This window comes from Oncorhynchus mykiss, chromosome 22, assembly GCF_013265735.2.
Source record: "Oncorhynchus mykiss isolate Arlee chromosome 22, USDA_OmykA_1.1, whole genome shotgun sequence".
In the NCBI taxonomy this organism is placed as follows: Eukaryota; Metazoa; Chordata; class Actinopteri; order Salmoniformes; family Salmonidae; genus Oncorhynchus; species Oncorhynchus mykiss.
Window position 1 is genome coordinate 36104867 of NC_048586.1, and position 25246 is coordinate 36130112.

Consider the following 25246-nt stretch of genomic DNA (forward strand, 5'->3'; position numbering starts at 1 on the left):
GGAATCACACATGCAGAGATCCGTTTACCTACTCTGCATCTCACAAATACACGGGGGTTGGAACCACAATTCTCAATTTTGCACCGTGGATTTCCATAGCTATTTCCAATAGCCATTGCTCATGTTTCTTGGCCCAAGCTAGTCTCTTCCTAGTCTCTTCCTCTTATTGGTGTCCTTTACTAATGGTTTCTTTACAGCAATTCCACCATGTAGGTCTGATTCCCGCAGTCTCCTCTGAACAGTTGATGTTGAGATGTCTGTTACTTGAACTTTTTGAAGCATTTATTTGGGCTGCAATCTGAGGTTCAGTTAACTCTAATGAATTTATCATTTGCAGCAGAGGTAACTCTGGGTCTTCCTTTCCTGTGGTGGTCCTCATGAGAGCCAGTTTCATCATAGTGCATGATGTTTTTTGCGACTGCACTTGAAGAAGGTTCTTGACATTTTCCGTATTGACTGACCTTCAGGTCTTAAAGTAATGGACTGTCGTTTCTCTTTGCTTATTTGGCCTTTTCTTGCTATCTTCTGTATACCACCCCTACCTTGTCACAACACAATTGACTGGCTCAAACGCAATAAGGAAAGAATTTAAAAAAAAGAATTCACTCTTAACAAGGCACACCTGTTAATTGAAATGCATTCCCTGTGACTACCTCATGAAGCTAGTTGAGAGAATGCCAAGAGTGTGCAAAGCTGTCATCAAGGCAAAGGGTGGCTACGTTGAAGAATCTCGAATATAAAATATATTTTTGTTCAACAACTTTTTTGGTTACTACATGATTCCATTTGTGTTATTTCATAGTTTTAATGGTCTTCGCTATTATTCTATAATGTAGAAAACAGTAAAAAAGAAAGAAATATCCTTGAATGAGTAGGTGTGTCCAAACTTTTGACTGGTATTATATATATTAAAACGGTTATTCAATGGGCTATTTGTCCCTGGCTCAACCTACTGTAGCAGCCTATGCGTCATCTCCCTTGGCAGCCAAGGGAACTCTTTTTGTATCAAAAGAGCATATCAAAGTCTCAGTTGGGTTAATGTTTAGACAGAAGAACTAATGCACACCTCAGCACTCAAATTTGTTTAAAAATGAATGAGAGACTGAGCAATCGAACTGCATACAAATGCTAAATTCAATCACCTAAATATACAAATACAAACATATATAAACAAAGTGAATCAACTTGAATGTTCGTTTATTTCTAAAGCAAACAAATGTACATTGAGGCAAATCATTTATCACAGGTGGATGTTAACGAAACCCTTCTGTACAAGTTGTCATGAAAAACTACAACTAAAATAAAACTATCATACATACAGATATGAATCTTAAATGACAAAACAATAGAAACAATAACATGCAAAGGGTACAGATTGCTAGGATTAGCTTCTCTTAGGGACCATCATCACCAGCAGATAATGATCCAGATCTTCAGCCAGATCAGCCAATACAGTACTTTCTGTCTTTAACAAAACAATTGGCTTCTCCCTAACACACAATCAAATAAAATGAACATACTTACAAAAGGATGATGGCCCCATTTAAAAACAAACAAAGCAAACAATTAGTGTCATTTTTTTAAACTGTTCAACAGATGGAAATAGATGCCACACACTTTACTATGGTAACAAGGCACGCACACACAGTGTACCTTTATAAAGCCACATGCCCAAATATGTAGTACTGTACTAAAGGAGACCCAGTACTGTATATGTCTGCTTGGCATCTTGAGACGGTTAGGTCCTGTACAGTGTACACAGTTGTCGAGGGCAGACAGAGTCTTCGTAGTTCTGGACAACTCACAGAGCTCTGTGAGTGTATTCCTGCCAGGTGGCTGGCTGTTGTTGTAAAGGCTGACCAAACTGATGCGGTTACAAGTGCACTTCAACAGCGAAAACAGGACCCATCGATTAAAGGCAGCACCAAGTGGATGTGCTGCCCAAAAACATGCAAGCTAATTCGCTAGCGTGCAAAAAAAGTGAGAGAGCCAACCTTTTTATTTCATTACACGAAAGTTGCGAAGTGGTGATTGATCAAGAGTTATGTACAAAATACTTAAATTTGCTCATCATGGTATTTTCTTTATTGCAAAAGCTGTAGTTGCGTGAAAGGAAGGTGATGAGAAGATGGGTGTAATACTGTATTATTATAAACAACTAACATTTGCATCATCGTGGTGAATATTATTGTATCGGTTTGCAAGCCAGTTTATTGTAGTTCCTGGAGTAATGGATTCACATTTTTAAGAGCTGAGAGCTTCTGTATGTACATCTATCCTATTTTTCAACAGTAGAAGTGATCCAAACATTACTGTGGAAAATTAACATAAACCTAGTTGGGACGGTTACCTGGACGCATATTAAGACTAGGACTAAAACATACTTTTAATAGATATTCTCCATTGAGAATAGTTTTTAATCCAGGACTAGTAGTCTGTCTCAATGAATCCACTGATCTCCTTCCAAAACTGAGCCTGTAATATTTGCATTATCAATAAGTGTAGGGTTGTTACTCATCAGACAGGTATACGTTATAAACAGCAGCATCAATGCCATAATCTGGCAACATAGCTGGGAATAAATAAATGTGACACTTTGGATTTGTTTAGTGTTTTCACTGACAAGTTTGTATGTTGTCATGACTTATAATGGCCCACTCATTCAGTGTGACATCATTAGCAACATGGACATTGAGTAGGTTGTGAACACTCATTCTAATTCTATGAGTTGGAAGTGATCCATTCAATTTCACTTGATTGATTCAGGGAATGTAAAGAAATGTAATGGTGTATTTTCTTCCCTTAATATTTGTTTTTATTTGACAATCGAAATGGAGTTAACCACAACGATAATTGAATGTGAGTTGGAAAGACAGATTGTCTAACTTCAGACACTGTTGCATCTTTACCGCTCTCCTTATTTTGAACAGCTTCAATTTTAGATTGCCAATTTCTGGTTGAAAAAATGAAGGTCAAATGAAGGTCATTTATGTAATACAATACTTCTATTTTCTTTTCATGATATAGCCAAGCTATTAGCTGGAAGTTGGCCTCTGATAATGTTTAATTATAATTTCTCCCAAACTAATGGATACTAACAATAAAACATAGTGTTAGCTTACCTGGGCTTAAGTTAGTCTTTATAATGATTGACATACGTAACATTTTTTTAATAAAATGTTTCCTTCTTTCACTTTTTATAGGATTGTATAACGTCATACCTCAGTTAATAAAGAAAAACAATCTACTAATTCTACTTCATTCGCTGACATATTTGGTTTTCCTTGTTCCTAAACTGTTTATAAGGGCTTTGTATCCTCACTGGGCCAGCCATATGATTCTTTATCACAAACCGACTGTCATGTGGTCCCCCTTGACAGGTCTTCCGACCTCAATGGGACTTCCTGGTTAAACGTGAAGGGCCTATTCTACTGTGACGTTTCAGGCTGTGTTTACTCATCCAATTGCATTTGAAGGGATGTTTTGTTTTTGCTGAATCAATATCAGGGTATTATTTAGTATTGGACCATAAGTACCATTCTTATTGGCACATATCATAACCCTTGGTTATGTTTCCACCCCTACACACTGAATGCTCAACAAAATGAATATCTGATCTTTACCTTACAACACATTGCTAGTGATGCGTCATAACAGCTGGGGGGGGGGGACAACGACGGGACGAGACAAATGAAGGTACAAGTTCCATGGGGGGAAAAAAGAGCAAAGTAAGTGAAGTGGTGGTTGGAGCGATGAGCAGGTCATAGGGTCACCAGAGGAGTCCAGTGGGGTGAAGGAGAGAAGAAAAGATCAGGAATGGAGAGGTCTGGAAGAGGCACGACTATAAATCTGTCCCAAATGGCACCCTATTCCCTATATAGTGCACTACTTCTGGCCAGAGCACAACAGTAGTGCACTATATAGGGAAAAGGATGCCATTTGGGAAGCAACCTTTTCCCCCTAATTCATATGCACAGTACAGGCAGACGGATCTGTGTTTCCCTCCCTCTGCTCCTACAGCTAGCTGTGTGAAGAGACATCCGAGGAACTGCTGCTGTTGCTGTTGGTTGTCTGAGCCCTCTTGATGTACAAGTTCAGCAGCTTCATCTGCAAGAAGAACAGTTTTGCATTGTTGTGATCATGACAGAAAAGTTACAATGGCACCGTTGTCCCGACCAGGGTTGGTAAAAGTAAGTCAACTGAAATGTCAATATCAGGATGTTGGGTTTGCTTCCTGAATTAACATCTACAATACATTTTAGTACTCTAGCAGACGCTCTTACCAGGGCGACTTACAGTATTGAGAACTCAGCGACACAGGGCTCAAAATGGAATTTACCCCAACCCTGGTCTAGACCAATCAGATGACAGAAAGCTGTGGCGGTACTGAGGTGACGGGAGAACGGCTGGCGTAGCGTGACAGGCAGAGTGACCTTAGTAACATTTAGCTCATTGTGCCAATTGCCTATTTCCTCACAGAAATGAGGACAACATTGTTTCAAGGTTGACATCTACTAATGAATGGGTAATCATTTTGTAAGTTAATGTTAGCGAGAATTTTTTAAAATCGGAGCTAGCTACGTCATCCAGTGGAATGACATGCCTGATTAGAGTAGAGCTTGCTAAGGGAAATGTGTGTTATAGTCTGCTTACTACGGCGGCTCTAGGATTAGGCTTTGGGCATGGCACTGCTTGGAATGTAGTGAGGGTCCAGAGTCTCTAATAAGGTGTAAACGCTAACTAATTAAACGGTCGCTGTAGCGATGAACCTACGAGCCAATGCTCCGTGACCCTGCTGCTTTCTCAACCCAGCCAAGGTCATTGTGCAACAGGCTCAATCCAGCCAGCACACACTCTCTTACTCTCACTTTCTGCCTGGCCTGCCTGTCAGAAACCAGGAATAGGAGCGGGGGAAAAGGGGATTCACATTGGATAGTGTTCATAAGGCACAAAACGGAGGAAAACGGTCCGAAACGAGGAAGTACTACCTGAACTTGTCCAATAAGAAACACAGATTTTCGTTTTCAGTTGCACAATGTTTTGCTACAGTGTGTCCTAATGAGTATGACCCTGATGAACTCCAGTGCCCCCTTATGCACTCCAATTACCCTTACTGTACATCCAAACCACACACCACAGACCAAACCAGTCGAAACCAGAGGCGAAATAAAAACCTGGAAAACCGATAAGGGGGTTGTGTTTGGGGGACGTGTGTGTGTGTGTGTGAGGACTTTGAGATGCAGACGAGCACATGCCAGTGGTGGGTAGCGTACCTTGCTGCCCGTGAGTAGCTGCAGGTGTGGTTTGAGCTCTTCTCCAATCACGGAGTAGATGGCCACCAGACAGAACACGCTGGCCTTGCGAACACTACTCTCTGTGTTGTCATAGCCCTGGGAACAGACATACAGACTATCACTGGACTGGCTGCCAGCAGGAGAAACACACAGAGAAACAAGCACACACACACACACACACACTGAATCAGCTAGCAGCGAACACACTCGTGAACGAGCACACATAGAACAACAGGTCATTGGGAACGTGGGAGGAGTGGCAGAGGTGTGTGCCCAGGGGCAGAGTACAGGCAAACATTTCCAGGTACAAATAAGGCAAACAGTTCTCACTGTCAAAATATGAACATGAACAAATACGGTGTAGACCTAGAAACTACCAAGGATGTTTCTACTAGATTTCCATGACCCCTTACCCTAATCCTGCATCACTGGAGTTCTAAACCAAGTCATCTACAGAGCTAAAACCACTATTTACATTAAGAAAACAGAGAAACACTTTGTTTTCTGTGCAGTCGCAGTATGATTGAGACATTATCCGTCCACCACTCCATTCACAACTCCACACCTAGAGAGAAACATTTTCAGGAACAAACAGTTCCCACTTTCCAAGTAAGAACATGAACCAATATGGTGCTGATACAAAAAGGGATGCTTCTATTTTCTCTCTGCAATGCCCCCTTCACTAGTCCCGCATTCTATATAATAACATAATACATGCCACTAAGCAGACACTTTCTTCAAAAGCAACTTATGCAATTTAACATGTTTTTTATTTAACCTTTATTTACAAAGGTAGTCATGCTGAGATCAAGGTCTCTTTCACAGATGAGACCTATATACACATCAATAATATAAACTATACACATCACTATACACATCAATATCATCACTATACACATCAATACACATATCAACAATATATAAAACAAAAACAACGGCAATACACGAAAAAGCAAAACACAAGCATAGAAAACAAACACATTCTTCAGTAATAAGGTCCTGAATCAGCCTTTTGAATTGTCCTAGAGTCACCAACTCATCCAACTTCATAGAGCATTCCACATGTAAGGTGCAAAAAAAACTAAAAGCAGATTTACCTAACTAGCCACTCCTGAGACCGGGACTGAAGTAAGGTACGGCGGAGGTTAATGCAGGAGGGCTTTATAAACAAAAAGAGTGCAAAGCAAAGAGGGCCAGCTACTTTCTGATACATAATGCAGTGGTGTGTACTGAACCTATGCAGTGGTGTGTACTGAACCTATGCAGTGGTGTGTACTGAACCTATGCAGTGTTGTGTACTGAACCTACGCAGTGGTGTGTACTGAACCTATGCAGTGGTGTGTACTGAACCTATGCAGTGGTGTGTACTGAACCTACGTAGTCGTGTGTACTGAACCTACGCAGGCTTGTGTACTGAACCTATGCAGTGGTGTGTACTGAACCTATGCAGTGGTGTGTACTGAACCTACACAGTGGTGTGTACTGAACCTACGCAGTGGTGTGTACTGAACCTATGCAGTGGTGTGTACTGAACCTATGCAGTGGTGTGTACTGAACCTACGCAGTCGTGTGTACTGAACCTACGCAGGCTTGTGTACTGAACCTATGCAGTGGTGTGTACTGAACCTATGCAGTGGTGTGTACTGAACCTACACAGTGTTGTGTACTGAACCTACGCAGTGGTGTGTACTGAACCTATGCAGTGGTGTGTACTGAACCTATGCAGTGGTGTGTACTGAACCTATGCAGTGGTGTGTACTGAACCTATGCAGTGGTGTGTACTGAACCTATGCAGTGGTGTGTACTGAACCTATGCAGTGGTGTGTACTGAACCTACGCAGTCGTGTGTACTGAACCTACGCAGGCTTGTGTACTGAACCTATGCAGTGGTGTGTACTGAACCTATGCAGTGATGTGTACTGAACCTACGCAGTGTTGTGTACTGAACCTACGCAGTGGTGTGTACTGAACCTACGCAGTGGTGTGTACTGAACCTATGCAGTGGTGTGTACTGAACCTACACAGTGTTGTGTACTGAACCTACGCAGTGGTGTGTACTGAACCTATGCAGTGGTGTGTACTGAACCTATGCAGTGTTGTGTACTGAACCTATGCAGTGGTGTGTACTGAACCTATGCAGTGTTGTGTACTGAACCTACGCAGTGGTGTGTACTGAACCTACGCAGTGGTGTGTACTGAACCTACGCAGGCTTGTGTACTGAACCTACGCAGTCGTGTGTACTGAACCTATGCAGTGTTGTGTACTGAACCTATGCAGTGGTGTGTACTGAACCTACGCAGTGGTGTGTACTGAACCTATGCAGTGTTGTGTACTGAACCTACGCAGTCGTGTGTACTGAACCTACGCAGGCTTGTGTACTGAACCTACGCAGTGGTGTGTACTGAACCTACGCAGGCTTGTGTACTGAACCTACGCAGTGGTGTGTACTGAACCTACGCAGTGTTGTGTACTGAACCTACGCAGTGTTGTGTACTGAACCTACGCAGTGTTGTGTACTGAACCTACGCAGTGGTGTGTACTGAACCTACGCAGTGGTGTGTACTGAACCTACGCAGTGGTGTGTACTGAACCTACGCAGTGGTGTGTACTGAACCTATGCAGTGTTGTATACTGAACCTACGCAGTGTTGTGTACTGAACCTACGCAGTGTTGTGTACTGAACCTACGCAGTGGTGTGTACTGAACCTACGCAGTGGTGTGTACTGAACCTACGCAGTGGTGTGTACTGAACCTATGCAGTGGTGTGTACTGAACCTATGCAGTGGTGTGTACTGAACATATCGCCATTAATAATAATGTGGCAGCTGCATTTATATAGACAATATCATCATAGTCTATAAACAGTATACATTTCATTTGAATAAGTATGTAATCCATGCAGAAATTGAACCCACAACCTTCCCACTAGGCACAGACGTCATCATCTCAACATCTAGTTTGGATTTACATTTGATTGAGTTGCTAACTAAAGGGAATTCATATGGAAATCAACAAAAAATGTAACCATGTCATTGGATTTAGGTAAAAGTTGTGTGAAAGAAATACAGAAAATATAATTTTTTTTGCAAATCCAATGTTTGATTCAACTTCATCACATATAAAAACAAACATGAAATGACGTGGAAACAACTTTGATTTAACTAGTTTGTGCCCAGTGGGTTGCCGTAACCAGCGTAGCACCACACTCTTACCAAACACTCACATAATGCAAAACAGGACCAGATTCTCACCTGCAGTAGTCCTGGTATGATGTCAGGCAGCAGCTGGTGGAGGGACTCCTTGGTGATGCGTTCGATCACCTTGGTCTGCATCTTGATGGCAGCCAGGTTGATGGGGTAGTCAGCCGTCTGAACGATGGGACACAGCACCTTGATACACTGCTCTGGGTGGATGGAGCCGGCCAGGGTGGAGGCAGACTCCTCCGCTGCTCTTACCACCTACGGGGAAAGTGGAGGGAGAAGGCTTATATGGTGATTTATATCATGGGTTTGATGACAGAGAACTGCTCTGGGTGTAACAGTGATAAGAGAGACCATGTGGAAGATATGACAGAAGCAAGAATGGACTTGGTATACAGAGAGAACAGGACTGGTACCGAGCCTTGGGGGACACCAGGGAGTATAAATATAAGGAGTTGCACCTCCTTGTGGGAGTCTTTGTGTGCCTCCAGGGTCTTCATGATGGTGAGTTCAGCGTAGTTCTTGAAGCGGGCCGGCTGGTTCCGCAGTATCTCCTTCAGTACCCTCAGTGCCATGGCCCGGATAGTGTACTGCATGGGAGGGTAACAAGCCACCATTACAAACCATACATGCATTCTTGCTCACAGACATGCACCCCTGCTCACAGACATGCACCCCTGCTCACAGACATGCACCCCTGCTCACAGACATGCACCCCTGCTCACAGACATGCACCCCACACCCACACGCCAAAAGCCATATCTTTCAGCTTCAGAATGTTTTACATTTGCAGCTAAACAAATAATCAGTGAGGTAGTTGGGGATGCAGTCTTATTATTATGTATGAATGTGTTTGTCACAATAATAATCACCATCATTGCAAGTAAAACCTTCCAACTAGCTGCAGTCTGTCTGTCAAGTCAGAACTAGTAAAAGTAAAGGATCCCTACGTCTTTATCCCCCAGTGTCTCCAGGAGCAGAAGGAGGATGGTCTTGAAGTGTTCGTCCCACACAGCCAGGCTGTCCTCCCGGGTGATCTTCAGGAGCTCCACCAACGCCCCTTTACGCTCCTCCACGCGTTCATTGTGATTTGACAGTTCCTTCAGCAGGTCTGCAACCAGGTCCGAGTGGTCCTGGGAACCTGGGGAGAGGACAGAGGAGAAGACTGGGTGAGTGGTCCGGTTCATATAACACTCAGCCCTAGCTAGCTAGTAACCCCATGTACCAACAAAAAAGCAAGTGACAAGGAAATGGATGGCAATGGAAACAGCATTGAAAAACTTTAGAAAACAAAAAACGACAGTCATGGAGTAGTGTCTCCACCTGGAGCAAAGCCCTTAGACAGCACCATCTTGTTTTCACCACTGCTGTCCTGCCGACGGCCTGTAGAGGAGGGAAGAAGTGGGAGAGGAGGGAGGAAGACAATCAGACTCACTTTTCACTGCAGATAAAGGGCCATCCTAATCCCAATGTTTTTGGTCTAAACATTCCATCACTTTGGTTTCAGCCAGCATGTAACACTAGGATGGACCAAATCTGTTCTTTCTTTGTGTTGCCTAAGCCTGAAGACGTCACACCATCATGTCATGACATCACAGGATGGATCAGAGGTGGTCAACATGGAGGTGGAGTCACAGGATCAAGGTTCAAGCAGAGGTCAAAGGTGACTCACAGTCTCTAAACTGCTCCACGTCGTCATCAAACACGGCCTCCTTCAGGGCGCTCTTGTCGTAGGATGAGGTGATGGTGTCTCCGTATCCGTAGGGGGCGAACTCCCTGGTTCGCGGCCCAGAGAAGGAGCGGGGGGATGGGGTGTTGAGAAGGGAGGTCTTGTTATCCAGGGCCGTACGCCCACCCTCAACCACATCCAGCCCCAGACGGGCATCAGAGCCTGGAGAGGGCGCCACACCTTCCCGTCCCGCCTGGGGGGAGAGAGAGAACACAGTTAGTCTCAGACGTGGAAATGGTTATGACATCCAGGGCAGTGGGGGCTGCTCAGGGAGGACGGCTCATAATAATATTTGGAATGGTGTAAATGGAATGGCATCAAACACATGGTAACCATGCCTTCGGCATCTCAGAGTACGAGTGCTGATCTAGGATCCGTTTTGCCTTTTAGATCATAAGGAATAAGATTATATGGACAGATCCTAGATCAGCACTTCTACTCTGAGATGCTTTGTGGATATGGGCACTGGGCTCTTTCCAAATTTGTTTGTCTTCATGTCCTCTCTCTTCACCTCTTACTCAAAATTCATTAGAGGAGGAGGTGAAAGGGGTGGGACTTTGGATGTATCCTCCTATGCGTTTTGATAAGGAGCGAGGAGAGAGGACACTTCCAATGAAGAGGTTGGGACTCACAGCATCGTCCCTCTTCCCTCTCAACTCGTTGAGGTCCTCCTGGCTGCGGTAGCTGAAGCTCTGGATGGCCTCTGTGACCCCTCGCAGGGAGCTGTAGATCTCATCAGAGTTCATGTTCTCTGTGTCATACTCCAACATACTAAGGAGACAGAACAGGAAGAGAGGATTTATATAAAGTGTCCCTCAGGACAGCAGACACACTTGCCGTTTCAGTCTGACACCGTACAAGAGGTTAATGCTTCTGCAAGCTAAGTAGATGACCTTCAGACAGATAGATAAAGATGTATTCTGGGCAAAGCTCTGAAAATGGATGATGGTGTGTGATGTTCTAACTACCCAATTTGTCACTTGTAAGGGATTAGTTAGGAGGGAATGATACATCCCCAAAAAACATTGACACCATAGTGCAAAAAGAGACAACAAAAAAAAGGAAAATGTTCCCTATTGTTCCCAATCCCTATTGGTCGAGGAAATATTGGGAGGACAACAGAAGCACGACGTGTCACTTCCTGTCCGGCCCATCCTAGGGAACTGAGGCGCCGCCCCTAGGTGTGTTACCTGGGAGAGTACGCTCTGCGGAGGACCCTGAGGGCGGGGCCTGCGGGGGTGGAGTGAGGTGGAGGAGGATGAGGGGGAGGGGGGTGCTTAGGTAGCCCATCGCCACTCCAACACCCACCCCACAACCGACTGTGGCCACAGCACGGCCACGAGGAAAAGACGGACGAACGGGCGGGGGAGAGAACGGGACAGGGTGGGGGCAACAACACACAGAGGAGAGAGAGAGAAAGAAAGAAGGAAAAATAGAGAAAGAAGAAGGGAGGAGTGCAGCAGAGAGAGAGAGGAGGGAAGAGAAAAATAAACTATAGTCTGAGTTGTGGTTAGAGGTCGGCATGCGTTAATATGAGTAGAGTATTAGAATGCATGGTGAAGGAGAACAAGCCCTCAGTCAGTCAAGCAGCGCTCTGTGGTTTAGCCATGCATTAGGAGACAAACAGACACTGGCACCTGTGGATGGAGGTCAGAGAAGGTGGGTACGTACCTGGGAGATAGCCCCCCATGGGAGCAGTTGGTCGGGGAAGTGAGAGGGCTGGTCCGGCTTGGGGGGTGCCGGCTTGGGGTCCGCCCAATAGTGTTGCTGGGAGAACTCTGAGAAAGAAAGAGACACACAGGTTTATAAATGGTAAATATGCACCAAAAATCAAATATTACTAATCACCTCACCAAAATTGATAAGGCTGCTAGCGTAAACAGATCCCCCTCCCTTTTATCCCTGGTTGTACTCATTTACCACGCTGCTGGTGTTGCTGGAGTTCTTCAGGTGGTTCTGGAGCAGCTTGGTGGCCCCGTCCTGGAAGGTCTTGGGCAAGGCTCCCAGCAGCATGGTGAACTCAGGAGTGTTCAGCTCAAACAGAGAGATCAGCACAACCTGGGCTGCCTGGGGGGCAGAGGGACATACAGTAGTCAATTGTGGGTTATGGACTATCTGGGGGACAGATAGGGGGAACAGGGACATAGATAATTGTGGGTTAGGGGCCACATGGGGGACAGATAGGGGGAACAGGGACATAGATAATTGTGGGTTAGGGGCCACATGGGGGACAGATAGGGGGAACAGGGACATAGATAATTGTGGGTTAGGGGCCACATGGGGGACAGATAGGGGGAACAGGGACATAGATAATAGTGGGTTATGGGCTACAAAGGGGACAGATAGGGGGAACAGGGACATAGATAATAGTGGGTTAGGGTCTACATGGGGGACAGATAGGGGGAACAGGGACATAGATAATAGTGGGTTAGGGGCCACATGGGGGACAGATAGGGGGAACAGGGACATAGATAATAGTGGGTTAGGGGCTACATAGGGGACAGATAGGGGGAACAGGGACATAGATAATAGTGGGTTAGGGGCCACATGGGGGACAGATAGGGGGAACAGGGACATAGATAATAGTGGGTTATGGGCTACAAAGGGGACAGATAGGGGGAACAGGGACATAGATAATAGTGGGTTAGGGGCTACATGGGGGACAGATAGGGGGAACAGGGACATAGATAATAGTGGGTTAGGGGCCACATGGGGGACAGATAGGGGGAACAGGGACATAGATAGTGGGTTAGGGGCCACATGGGGGACAGATAGGGGGAACAGGGACATAGATAATAGTGGGTTAGGGGCTACATGGGGGACAGATAGGGGGAACAGGGACATAGATAATAGTGGGTTAGGGGCTACATGGGGGACAGATAGGGGGAACAGGGACATAGATAATAGTGGGTTATGTATTCTTACAGGGAAGCTCTTTGCTCCTCTAGGAACTAAAAGGAATTTGTCAGCTAACCATACCAGTGGAGAGACTTAGATGTATACCTTGAAACTGCTGTGTCTGTAGTGTTATATACTGAATAAAACAGTCCAGAGAAACAGTCCAAAAATCTAAATCACAGTTGATCACATTATCAAACACGTTTTTGCAACTTCTGCTGTAATATACATTTGTGGTGAGTGACATCATGCTTTAAAAACAAAATATTAAATTCACAAGTACTTAGTTCTAGTAGGTTAGACATTGCTTATAACAAGGACTGAGACATTACCTTAATAAATACAAAACTATTTTAAATAATTAAAGTCATTCTTTCTACTAGAAACGACCACGTTAGCATGCATATGTAGAGGCTGTTAATGTGGTTCAAAACAGACAATGTGTTAGGCACAGAACAAAAGGGAAAATGGCATTCAGGTTTTCACATCGTTATTCAGCGATGATATCGGTCGGTAGAACTTTGAACAAACAAAGCAACAATCCATTCACATACTCCTGAGACCTAATGACATAAATTCTTTGTTGTGTTGTAGTAGTGTTCTGTTGGCGAACAACAGTAGTTTTACTTTCAAACCTGCCCATTTATCCAGAATCAAATTCGCAAGGCATAGCTACTGTAGGTTAAAGCGAGCAGTAGAAAGGGTTAGAGCGTGAAGGTGAGGTAAAAAAGGCAAGGCCACACTTAAGATCATTTCACACTCTTTGAGGCAGCTAGTCATCTGTGCAGCTCGGCAGGCGGTGCGTGCTTGGCGGTGGACAGTGATTGGTTGATGAGGCACTACCTGCTTACACCTCTCTTCCAGTTGCCCCTCCCCGGCCTGCTGGGACAGTAAGGCTGCAGTACTGGACCTGCCTGATAGCTCCTCCACCACCCAGTTATGAAGGGTCTGGGGTTACAGTGGCAGGGAGGTAGAATTATGGGTATTGTAGTTTTGGCAAAGGAAAGCAGATGTTTATAGTAGTACACTACTATAAACATAGACAAGGTTATAGCTGTTAACAGGGTCCTCCTGTGGGATGCAAGAAGGGGTATATAAAGTTTGTTTCTATTATAAAACAATTAAAAGCAGGAAAATAATATTTATTTCCCATTCCTTTAAAGATTATTTTTAGGCTAGCTGTTTTTAATACCCTACAGTGTAAGGTACGTCCTGTGTTAAAAACTAGTTGAGGACTTAAATTGGAACTAGCAGTGATGGAAAAACAAACAACCCAAGAGTGAACACATGTCCTGCCACAGAACAGAGAGATAGCAGAGTCTTATCACCAGGTCATTTCTGGTGGAACATGGCTTCATTGCCAACACAGTTAAGAACATAAACAAATACAAACATAAAATTTGTAGTAATTCAAATTACGTAAATCCCTGTGTATCGATAGCTACATAACTACATTTTAATATGGATAACATTTAAAAACTGTTGAATGCATTTCTTCTAAAGGTGGGTGTCTGAGTTTTGCTAAGCGTTAACAACAACTGATGACAGACTTAATCAAAGCGAACCAATACTTTAAAAAAAAGCTGAGGAAGTAATCTAGCTGCTGTACTATTAGCATTGCAGTATTATCGTTGTTTTCTGCCTAGAGAGCATGTTATTCAGATGGTATTTATTGAGCAGACCCTTGGGACTATGCCATAACTAGTAGGTCCTAGTTTCCACTGAGACATACAGTGCCTATAGAGTCTACAGACCCCTTGGATTTCTTCACATTTTATTGTGTTACAAAGTGGGATTCAAATGGATTTAACTGTCATTTTCTGTCAACGATCTATACAAAACACTTTGTACTGTCAAAGTGAAAAGGTTATTTCATTTTTTTTATTAATGAAAAATAAAACACTAATATACCTTAATTATAAGTATTCAACCCCCCCCCCCCCCCACCGAGTAAATAAATGTTAGAAAGACCTTTGTCAGCGATTAAAGCTGTGAGTCTTCCTGGGTAAGTTTCATAAGAGCTTTGCACACCTGTATTGTGCAATATTTGCCCATTACTCTTTTCAGAATTCTTCAAGCTCTGTCAAGGTGTTGGGGAGCATGGCTAGACAGCCATTTTCAAGTCTTGCCATAGACTGCCAAGTAAATTTAAGTCAACACTGTACCCATGTGTCTGGGTGGTTTAATACTGCATCCACAGCATAATTATTAACTTGACCATGCTTTACGAGATATTCAATGCCTAATTTGTTATTGTAACCCATCTACCAATCAATGGCCTTCTGTATGCTTACGAAAAGCTCCCTGGTCTGTAGTTGAATTTGTGCTTGAAATTCAATACTTGACTGAGGGACCTTACAGATGTTGTATGGGGGACGAAAGAAGAGGTAGTCATTAAAAATCATGTCAACCCCTATTATTTCACACAGAGTGAATCCATATAACTTATTATGTGACTTGTTAAGCCAAAGTTTACTTCTGAATAACTTAGCCTTGCCTCGACAAAGTGGGTGAATACCTATGCAACAACTATATTATAGTAATTTAATTTGATTGAATTTATAAAATGTGTAGATTTTTTTCTTCACTTTGACATTATGGAGTGTTTTGTGTAGATCAATGACAAAAAACGACAATTAAACCTAGTTCAATCCCACTTTGTTACGCAACAACATGTGAAAACATTTCAAGTGGTTGTAGACTTTCTATAGGCACTGTACCTTCCTGACGTCGGAGCTCTTGGGCTCTGTGGTCCAGGTAATGATGCGAGATACAGCCAGTCGGGTTTCACTGGAGTTGACAAAGTCTGTCGGATCCATCTGTCTTGCCAGTGATTCTATGTACTTCAGAATGGCCACCTTCACCTGCATGATACACATATGGTTTAGCTTCAATATTCACACAGTATTTAGCTACATGATTCACACAGACTGTTAATCTACATGATTCACACAGAGTGTTAAGCTACACGATTCAAACAGTGTTAAGCTACACGATTCAAACAGTGTTAAGCTACACGATTCAAACAGTGTTAAGCTACACGATTCAAACAGTGTTAAGCTACACGATTCAAACAGAGTGTTAAGCTACATGATTCATACAGTGTTAAGCTACATTATGCATACAGAGTGTTAAGCTACATGATTAATACAGTGTTAAGCTACATGATTCACACAGAGTGTTAAGCTACATGATTCACACAGAGTGTTAAGCTACATGATTCATACAGTGTTAAGCTACATGATTCACACAGAGTGTTAAGCTACATGATTCAGACAAAGTGTTAAGCTACATGATTCACACAGGCATTTAGCAAGTTTACTTTCAAAATATTTGACAATATCACCATGGCACTGTGTCTACTGGTATTTGAAATCATAAACTCTTAGACCCTGAGCCAATCCCTAAAACAAACAGAGAATCATCTAGCTTGGTAACATTCTATGCAAACTGTACCTTGAGGTTGGGTGTCTGTGTCTGGTCAACAATGAACCTCATCAGGATGTTGAACTGGTGATCAAACGGAAAAGACTCCCTAAGGAGAACAAAACAGAAAACACTAAAAGTTACTACCTGCCCTCCCGATGTCACAGGAAGGCCAGAAAGATCATCAAGGACAACAACCACCCGAGCCACTGCCTGTTCACCCCGCTATCATCCAGAAGGCGAGGTCAGTACAGGTGCATCAAAGCAGGGACCGAGAGACTGAAAAACAGCTTCTATCTCAAGGCCATCAGACTGTTAAACAGCCATCACTAACATTGAGTGGCTGCTGCCAACATACTGACTCAACTCTAGCCACTTTAATAATGGAAAAATTGATGTATCAATTTATCACTAGCCACTTTATATGTTTACACACCCTACATTACTCAACTCATATGTATATACTGTACTCTATACCATCTACTGCATCTTGATGTAATTAAATGGATCACTAGCCACTTTAAACAATGCCACTTAATATAATGTTCTCATACCCTACATTACTCATCTCATATGTATATACTGTACGCTATACAATCTACTGCATCTGCCATCTTGATGTAATGTATCACTAGCCACTTTAACTTCCCTAGGGTAGGGGACAGCATTTGGAATTTTGGATGAAAAGCATGCCCAAATTAAACTGCCTTCTACTCAGGCCCAGAAGATAGGATATGCATATAATTAGTAGATTTGGATAGAAAACACTCTAAAGGATTTTTTGTTGTTGTTGTAGTTTTCTATTCAATGCCATTACAGTATCCATTGATTAGGCCCTAAATTGCAGTTCCTATGCCTTCCACTAGATGTCAACAGTCTTTAGAAATAGTTTCAGGCTTGTATTCTGAAAAATTAGGGAGTAAGAGCTGTCTGAATGAGTGGACCCTGCGTGTCAGAGCTTTTTCATGCACGCGACCAGAGAGAGTGCCTTTCTTGTTTACCTTTTATATTGACAACGTTATTGTCCGGTTGAAATATTAACGATTATTTCGGGTAAAAACAACCTGAGGATTGAATATAAACATCGTTTGACATGTTTCTATGAACTTTACGGATACAATTTGGATTTTTTTGTCTGCCTGTTGTGACTGCGTTTGAGCCTGTGGATTACTGAAGAAAACGTGCGAACAAAACCTAGGTTTTCGGATATAAAGAGAGACTTTATCGAACAAAAGGAACATTTATTGAAAAAATGAATGTCTTCTGAGTGCAAACATATGAAGATCATCAAAGGTAAGTGATTCATTTTATCTCTATATCTGACTTGTGTAACTCTTCTACTTGGCTGGTTACTGTTTGTAATGATTTGTCTGCTGAGCTATGTTCTCAAGTAATTGTAAGGTATGCTTTCGCGGTAAAGCATTTTTGAAATCTGACACCGTGGTTGGATTCACAAGAAGTTAATCTTTAAACCAATGTAAAATAGTTGTATCTTTTCTGAATTTTTATAATGAGTATTTCTGTATTTGAATTTGGCGCTCTGCAATCTCACTGGATGTTACCCTAGAGAGGTTAAACAATGCCGCTTTATATGTTTTCATACCCTATATTACTCATCTCATATGTATATACTGTACTCTATACCATCTACTGCATCTTGCCTATGTCGTTCGGCCATCACTCATTTATATATTTTTATGTACATATTCGTATTAATTCCTTTACACTTGTGTGTGAATAAGGTAGTCGTTGTGAAATTGTTAGGTTATATTACTCGTTAGATATTACTGCATGGCCGGAACTAGAAGCACAAGCATTTCGCTACACTTGCATTAACATCTGCTAACTATGTGTATGTGACAAATACATTTGATTTGATTTGATGAAATCAAATTCTACTGAGGTGGCCTGGTTACACATCCACCATAGTTAGGTAATTCTTATCAAACTGTCCATTTACAAAATGTCCTCTTGAATAAAAAAAAATAGGATCTGTACTTCTCTATTTCATAATTATGTTTTTTACATTGCATTACATTGCACTCCACAAGCAGACTCTGTGGCAGGCTGACCACCTGTTACCTTGGCTCCTTGCTGCACTCGCGTAAGTTGCTAGCTAGCATTAAACTTATCTTATAAAAACAAATCAATCTTAACTTAATCACTAGTTAACTACACATGGTTGATGATATTACTAGTTTATCTAGCGTGTCCTGCGTTGCATATAATCAATGCGGTGCCTGTTAATTTATCATCGAATGACAGCCTACTTCGCGAAATGCGTGATGATTTAACAAGTGCATTCGCGAAAAAAGCACTGTCGTTGCAACAATGAGTACCTAACCATAAACATCAATGCCTTTCATAAAATCAATACACAAGTAAATGTTTTTAAACCTGCATATTTAGTTAATATTGCCTGCTAACATGAATTTATTTTACCTAGGGAAATTGTGTCACTTCTCTTGCGTTCTGTGCAAGCAGAGTCAGGCTATATGCAGCCGTTTGGGCCGCCTGGCTCGTTGCGAACTGTGTGAAGTCCATTTCTTCCTAACAAAGACCTTAATTAATTTGCCAGAATTTTACATAATTATGACATAACATTGCACAACCTTCAATGTAACACAATATTTAGACTTATGGATGCCGCCTGTTCGATAAAATACAGAACGGTTCCGTATTTCAACGAAAGAATAAACGTTTTTATAGTTTCCGGATTTGACCATGTTAATGACCTAAGGCTCGAATTTCTGTGTGTTATTATACACTGCTCAAAAAATAAACGGAACACTAAAATAACACATCCTTGATCTGAATGAATTAAATATTCTTATTAAATACTTTTTTCTTTACATAGTTGAATGTGCTGACAACAAAATCACACAAAAATTATCAATGGAAATCAAATTTATCAACCCATGGAGGTCTGGATTTGGAGTCACACTCAAAATTAAAGTGGAAAACCACACTACAGGCTGATCCAACTTTGATGTAATGTCCTTAAAACAAGTCAAAATGAGGCTCAGTAGTGTGTGTGGCCTCCATGTGCCTGTATGACCTCCCTACAACGCCTGGGCATGCTCCTGATGAGGTGGCGGATGGTCTTCTGAAGGATCTCCTCCCAGACCTGGACTAAAGTATCCGCCAGCTCCTGGACAGTCTGTGGTGCAATGTGGCGTTGGTGGATGGAACGAGACATGATGTCCCAGATGTGCTCAATTGGATTCAGGTCTGGGGAACGGGCGGGCCAGTCCATAGCATCAATGCCTTCCTCTTCCAGGAACTGCTGACACACTCCAGCCACATGAGGTCTAGCATTGTCTTGCATTAGGAGGAACCCAGGGCCAACCGCACCAGCATATGGTCTCACAAGGGGTCTGAGGTTCTCATCTCGGTACCTAATGGCAGTCAGGCTACCTCTGGCGAGCACATGGAGGGCTGTGCGGCCCCCCAAAGAAATGCCACCCCACACCATGACTGACCCACCGCCAAACCGGTCATGCTGGAGGATGTTGCAGGCAGCAGAACGTTCTCCACGGCGTCTCCAGACTGTCACGTCTGTCACATGTGCTCAGTGTGAACCTGCTTTCATCTGTGAAGAGCACAGGGCGCCAGTGGCGAATTTGCCAATCTTGGTGTTTTCTGCCAAATGCCAAACGTCCTGCACGGTGTCGGGCTGTAAGCACAACCCCCACCTGTGGACGTCGGGCCCTCATACCACCCTCATGGAGTCTGTTTCTGACCGTTTGTGCAGACACATGCACATTTGTGGCCTGCTGGAGGTCATTTTGCAGGGCTCTGGCAGTGCTCCTCCTGCTCCTCCTAGCACAAAGACGGAGGTAGCGGTCCTGCTGCTGGGTTGTTGCCCTCCTATGGCCTCCTCCACGTCTCCTGATGTACTGGCCTGTCTCCTGGTAGCGCCTCCATGCTCTGGACACTACGCTGACAGACACAGCAAACCTTCTTGCCACAGCTCGCATTGATGTGCCATCCTGGATGAGGTGCACTACCTGAGCCACTTGTGCGGGTTGTAGACTCCGTCTCATGCTACCACTAGAGTGAAAGCACTGCCAGCATTCAAAAGTGACCAAAACATCAGCCAGGAAGCATAGGAACTGAGAAGTGGTCTGTGGTCACCACCTGCAGAACCACTCCTTTATTGGGGGTGTCTTGCTAATTGCCTATAATTTCCATCTGTTGTCTATTCCATTTGCACAACAGCATGTGAAGTTTATTGTCAATCAGTGTTGCTTCCTAAGTGGACAGTTTGATTTCACAGAAGTGTGATTGACTTGGAGTTACATTGTGTTGTTTAAGTGTTCCCTTTATTTTTTTGAGCAGTGTATTAAGCCTATGATTTGATATTTAATAGAGCAGTCTGTGTGAGCAGTGGTAGGCAGCAGCAGGTTCGTAAGCATTCATTCAAACAGCACTTTCCTGCGTTTGCCAGCAGCTCTTCACTGTGCCTCAAGCATTGAGCTGTTTATGACTTCAAGCCTATCAACTTCCGAGATTAGGCTGGCAATACTAAAGTGCCAATAAGAACATCAAATATTCAAAGGTTAATGAAATACAAATGGTATAGAGAGAAATAGTCCTATAATTCCTATAAAAACTACAACCTAAAACTTCTTACCTGGGAATATTGAAGACTCACTTTAAAAGGAATCACCAGCATGTTCTCATGTTCTGAGCAAAGAACTTAAACGTTAGGTTTTTTACATGGCACATATTGCACTTTTACTTTCTTCTCCAACACTGTGTTTTTGCATTATTTAAACCAAATTGAACATATTTCATTATTTATTTGAGACTAAATTGATGATTTTAAAATAAAAGTGTAGGGCCTCCCGGGTGGCGCAGTGGTTAAGGGCGCTGTACTGCAGCGCCATCAGATACTCTGGGTTCGCGCCCAGGCTCTGTTGTAACCGGCCGCGACCGGGAGGTCCGTGGAGCGACGCACAATTGGCCTAGCGTCGTCTGGGTTAGGGAGGGCTTGGCCGGTAGGGATGTCCTTGTCTCATCGCGCACCAGCGACTCCTGTGGCAGGCCGGGCACAGTGCGCGCTAACCAAGGTTGCCAGGTGCACGGTGTTTCCTCCGACACATTGGTGCTTCCGGGTTGGGTACGCGCTGTGTTAAGAAGCAGTGCGGCTTGGTTGGGTTGTGTATCGGAGGATGCATGACTTTCAACATTAGTCTCTCCCGAGCCCGTACGGGAGTTGTGAGCGATGAGACAAGATAGTAGCTTATAAAAACAATTGGATACCACGAAATTGGGGAGAAAAGGGGGTCAAATTCCAAAACAATAAGCCTCCCTCTTTTTCCTGCAAACATAACGATGGTCATTATGGCCAAACAGTTCTATTTTTGTTTCGTCAGATTAGAGGGCATTTCTCCAAAAAGTACGATCTTTGTCCCCATGTGCAGTTGCAAACCGTAGTCTGGTTTTTTTATGGTGGTTTTGGAGCAGTGGCTTCTTCCTTGCTGAGCGGCCTTTCAGGTTATGTCAATATAGGACTCGTTTACTATGGATATAGATACTTTTGTACCGTTTCCTCCAGCATCTTCACAAGGTCCTTTGCTGTTGTTCTGGGATTGATTTGCACTTTTCTCACCAAAGTACGTTCATCTCTAGGAGAAAGAATGCGTCTCCTTCCTGAGCGGTATGATGGCTGCGTGGTCCCATGGTGTTTATACTTGCGTACTATTGTTTGAACAGATGAAATGGTACCTTCAGGCATTTGGAAATTGCTCCCAAGGATGAACCAGACTTGTGGAGGTCTACAATTTTTTATGAGGTATTGGCTGATTTCTTTTGATTTTCCCATGATGTCAAGCAAAGAGGCACTGAGTATGAAGGTAGGCCTTGAAATACATCCACAGGTACACCTCCAATTGACTCAAATGATGTCAATTAGCCTATCAGAAGCTTCTAAAGCCATGACATAATTTTCTGGAATTTTCCAAGCTGTTTAAAGGCACAGTCAACTTAGTGTATGTAAACTTCTGACTCACTGGAATTGTGATACAGTGAATTATAAGTGAAATAATCTGTCTGTAAACAATTGTTGGAGGAATGACTTGTGTCGTGCACAAAGTAGATGTCCTTACCGACTTGTTGACAAGAAATTGGTGGAGTGGTTGAAAAACGAGTTTTAATGACTCCAACCTGTGTATGTAAACTTCCGACTTCAACTGTATTATAGTTGAACATTTTAAACATAAACATTTTATGATTTTAAGACAAACTACAGCAAAACACAGTATTTTGTGTTTCATAAAATGACCTGAGAATCTGAATTTGGTGTGAAAATGTACAAAATTCAGGCGAAAATGTAAAATGTATTTAAAATGATAGTCAGAATGATAGTTGACCATGGTTTTGTAACTCATTTTGCTATAGACATTTTAAAACTGGTTTCATGAGAAACCCTCAAGTGCTCGAACAATGTTTAAAAGCTGTGTAAAAAGACAATATCCAAGCAAGCACAGTTTGGTTTGGGTCGGCATTGCGTGAAAATGTTTAGAGATGTTATCGGAGGGGGGATGTAGAGGTCCATACCTGGTGATGTCCAGAGCCTTCTGGACCTTGGCCTGGACAGACCCCAGCAGGTCAGCTCCCATCTTCTTCAGTAGCTGGGTGAGCAGGACAAACAGCCAGTCCTGCAGGTCTTCTCTATGCACCAAGATAAAGTCCAACAGAGTCTCCAGAAACATACTAAACACCTGAGGGACGGACACACACACACACACACACACACACACACACACACACACACACACACACACACACACACACACACACACACACACAGCACCTTTATAAAAGTAACAACACAGGCAATAGGTGTCTGTACAGTAGAAAATTGAAAGAATAAAAACACACACTTACTCTCTGTTGTTAAAATCCACACCAAAGCAGACCATGCAACAAAACACTCAATTAGTTTTCAGACAAATCACTGCAAAGCAATGGGTTTTTGAATGTCAAAAGTAAAAGTTATGAGTGAGTGTGTCAATGTATTGATATGAAACTTTCAAACAACACAGGTGAACATCCTGTCACCTACCTTGCTGTGTGGATCTGCAAACATCCTGCTGAAGATCTCACATAGTCTCTTCAGCTCCACTCGGCTGCAACACACAAACAGCATCCACTGGCAGACATTAGTAAACACAGGCAGACATCACTAACAGATGTCAGAGAGGCTTGATTTAAAGCAGCTCCTTCTGGAGACAATGCTGCTGGCTTCACAGGGAGAGCAGGCAGACATCACTAATAGATGTCAGAGAGGCTTGATTTAAAGCAGCTTCTTCAGGAGACAATGCTGCTGCCCTCACAGGGAGAGCAGGCAGACAAATGGCCTTGTCTCACAAACTGACTCCTCTGAAACTCATCTTCCACTTTACCACCTGACGAGCGGCATTATAGCTGCAGGGTCCTCGTGACCAGTCATTTCTCCCTCAATTAAGGAAAGCTATGAAATGAAACACCCTGCTGGACTCGCCTTGACAGGATATCCTCTTTAAAAGTTGAACAATTTCAAAAAGGAAATTATCATTCATATATGAAAAAGAATCAAGACTACTTCAAACCCTATCCACAGCTGGCAGAACATTCTTAACAACAATTCTACTATCGCCAATGCCATCCAAAAAGACAACAATGCATAGAAAATACTTAGTAAACCCTACATGACAGAGGTAGGAGCAGATCAGCATAGTTACAGCAGGAGGACACATACAATGACATGACTTCCAAAAGAACCACCCCCCTGGCCCCGCACCCACCTGAGTATTCTTTGGTTCTTGAGTAGGTTCTGCAGACCCAGCAGCCCCTCCTTCCTCTCTGACCAGTTGGAGCTGGCACAGTGGTTTAGCACCTCCGCCACATCCTCCGTTTGACGCAGGTAGTGAGGGATACCTAGATAATAATATATATATATACCATTCAGAAGATGCTTTTATCCAAGTGCATACATTTTAGTCTATGTGAATCTAGCAGGATTCGAACCCACTACCCTTATGTTGCTAGTTCCATGTTCTTACCAACTCAGTAACAACACGGGACCACATACCTCCGTTCCTGGACCCGTATGAGCGCTCTGAGCATGCACTGGATGCGTCGCTGTTAGCATCGTCGTCAGAATAGATACCCGGAGACTCATACCGCCGCCTCATAGGCTTCCTCTGTTCGGAGAGAATGGGAAGGGATGGGTAATGGTGAGGTCATTGTTCATAGGACCAGGAGAGAAGTGGGACAGGCAAGCTAGACCTCTGGTCACTTTGTCACTCAAACTCAACCAGGAAGTAGGATTTAATGGGCTACGATACGATGCCATTCACAATGAATGAGGTAGCCATGCAATTTGTTCCAACTGTTGATTTTTCATGATTGATATGAACATGCAGAGAGATGATTAAATAATGTTATAAGAATGCCTATTGTTAATAATATTTTATTGAATAATAAACTAAAATCTGCCAGCAATTGCTTTTGGCCAAATAGCAACATTTAGTGATGGTACTTTGCATTTTTGTTGATTAGTGAATAGAATGAATAAACAAACGGTACACGAATTGGACAACTACCTTATTATTTCTGGAGTCTCCTAACAGCTGAAGTTACAGGCAACCAAGCAGGAAAGAGAAAGAGGGATATTTTAGAGGGAAAATATCATGACTGCAGTCCTGCT

At 43.1% G+C, this 25246-nt stretch overlaps 1 protein-coding gene across 21 annotated transcripts in view; it reads right to left on the bottom strand.

Moving 5' to 3' along the window:
- Positions 1 to 1180: 1180 nt before the first annotated feature.
- The window catches only part of LOC110502096 (CLIP-associating protein 1-B), a 122083-nt gene continuing 98017 nt past the window's right edge, over positions 1181 to 25246 (bottom strand). For 9 of the 21 annotated variants that reach the window (XM_036959185.1, XM_036959182.1, XM_036959192.1 and 6 more), the window contains 20 exons: positions 25143 to 25169; positions 24629 to 24740; positions 24342 to 24474; positions 23621 to 23684; positions 23443 to 23445; positions 23113 to 23276; positions 16579 to 16657; positions 15843 to 15986; positions 13966 to 14070; positions 12145 to 12291; positions 11896 to 12002; positions 11415 to 11543; positions 10857 to 10995; positions 10168 to 10417; positions 9819 to 9878; positions 9446 to 9636; positions 8957 to 9085; positions 8547 to 8753; positions 5274 to 5390; positions 1181 to 4107 (listed from right to left, as the gene is read on the bottom strand). In XM_036959185.1, coding sequence (XP_036815080.1) covers positions 4021 to 4107; positions 5274 to 5390; positions 8547 to 8753; positions 8957 to 9085; positions 9446 to 9636; positions 9819 to 9878; positions 10168 to 10417; positions 10857 to 10995; positions 11415 to 11543; positions 11896 to 12002; positions 12145 to 12291; positions 13966 to 14070; positions 15843 to 15986; positions 16579 to 16657; positions 23113 to 23276; positions 23443 to 23445; positions 23621 to 23684; positions 24342 to 24474; positions 24629 to 24740; positions 25143 to 25169 — 2394 coding nt within the window. In that variant the 3' untranslated portion in view covers positions 1181 to 4020. The remainder of the gene's footprint in view (positions 4108 to 5273; positions 5391 to 8546; positions 8754 to 8956; positions 9086 to 9445; positions 9637 to 9818; positions 9879 to 10167; positions 10418 to 10856; positions 10996 to 11414; positions 11544 to 11895; positions 12003 to 12144; positions 12292 to 13965; positions 14071 to 15842; positions 15987 to 16578; positions 16658 to 23112; positions 23277 to 23442; positions 23446 to 23620; positions 23685 to 24341; positions 24475 to 24628; positions 24741 to 25142; positions 25170 to 25246) is intronic. The other 12 variants (XM_036959195.1, XM_036959196.1, XM_036959198.1 and 9 more) reach the window with 6 other exon arrangements.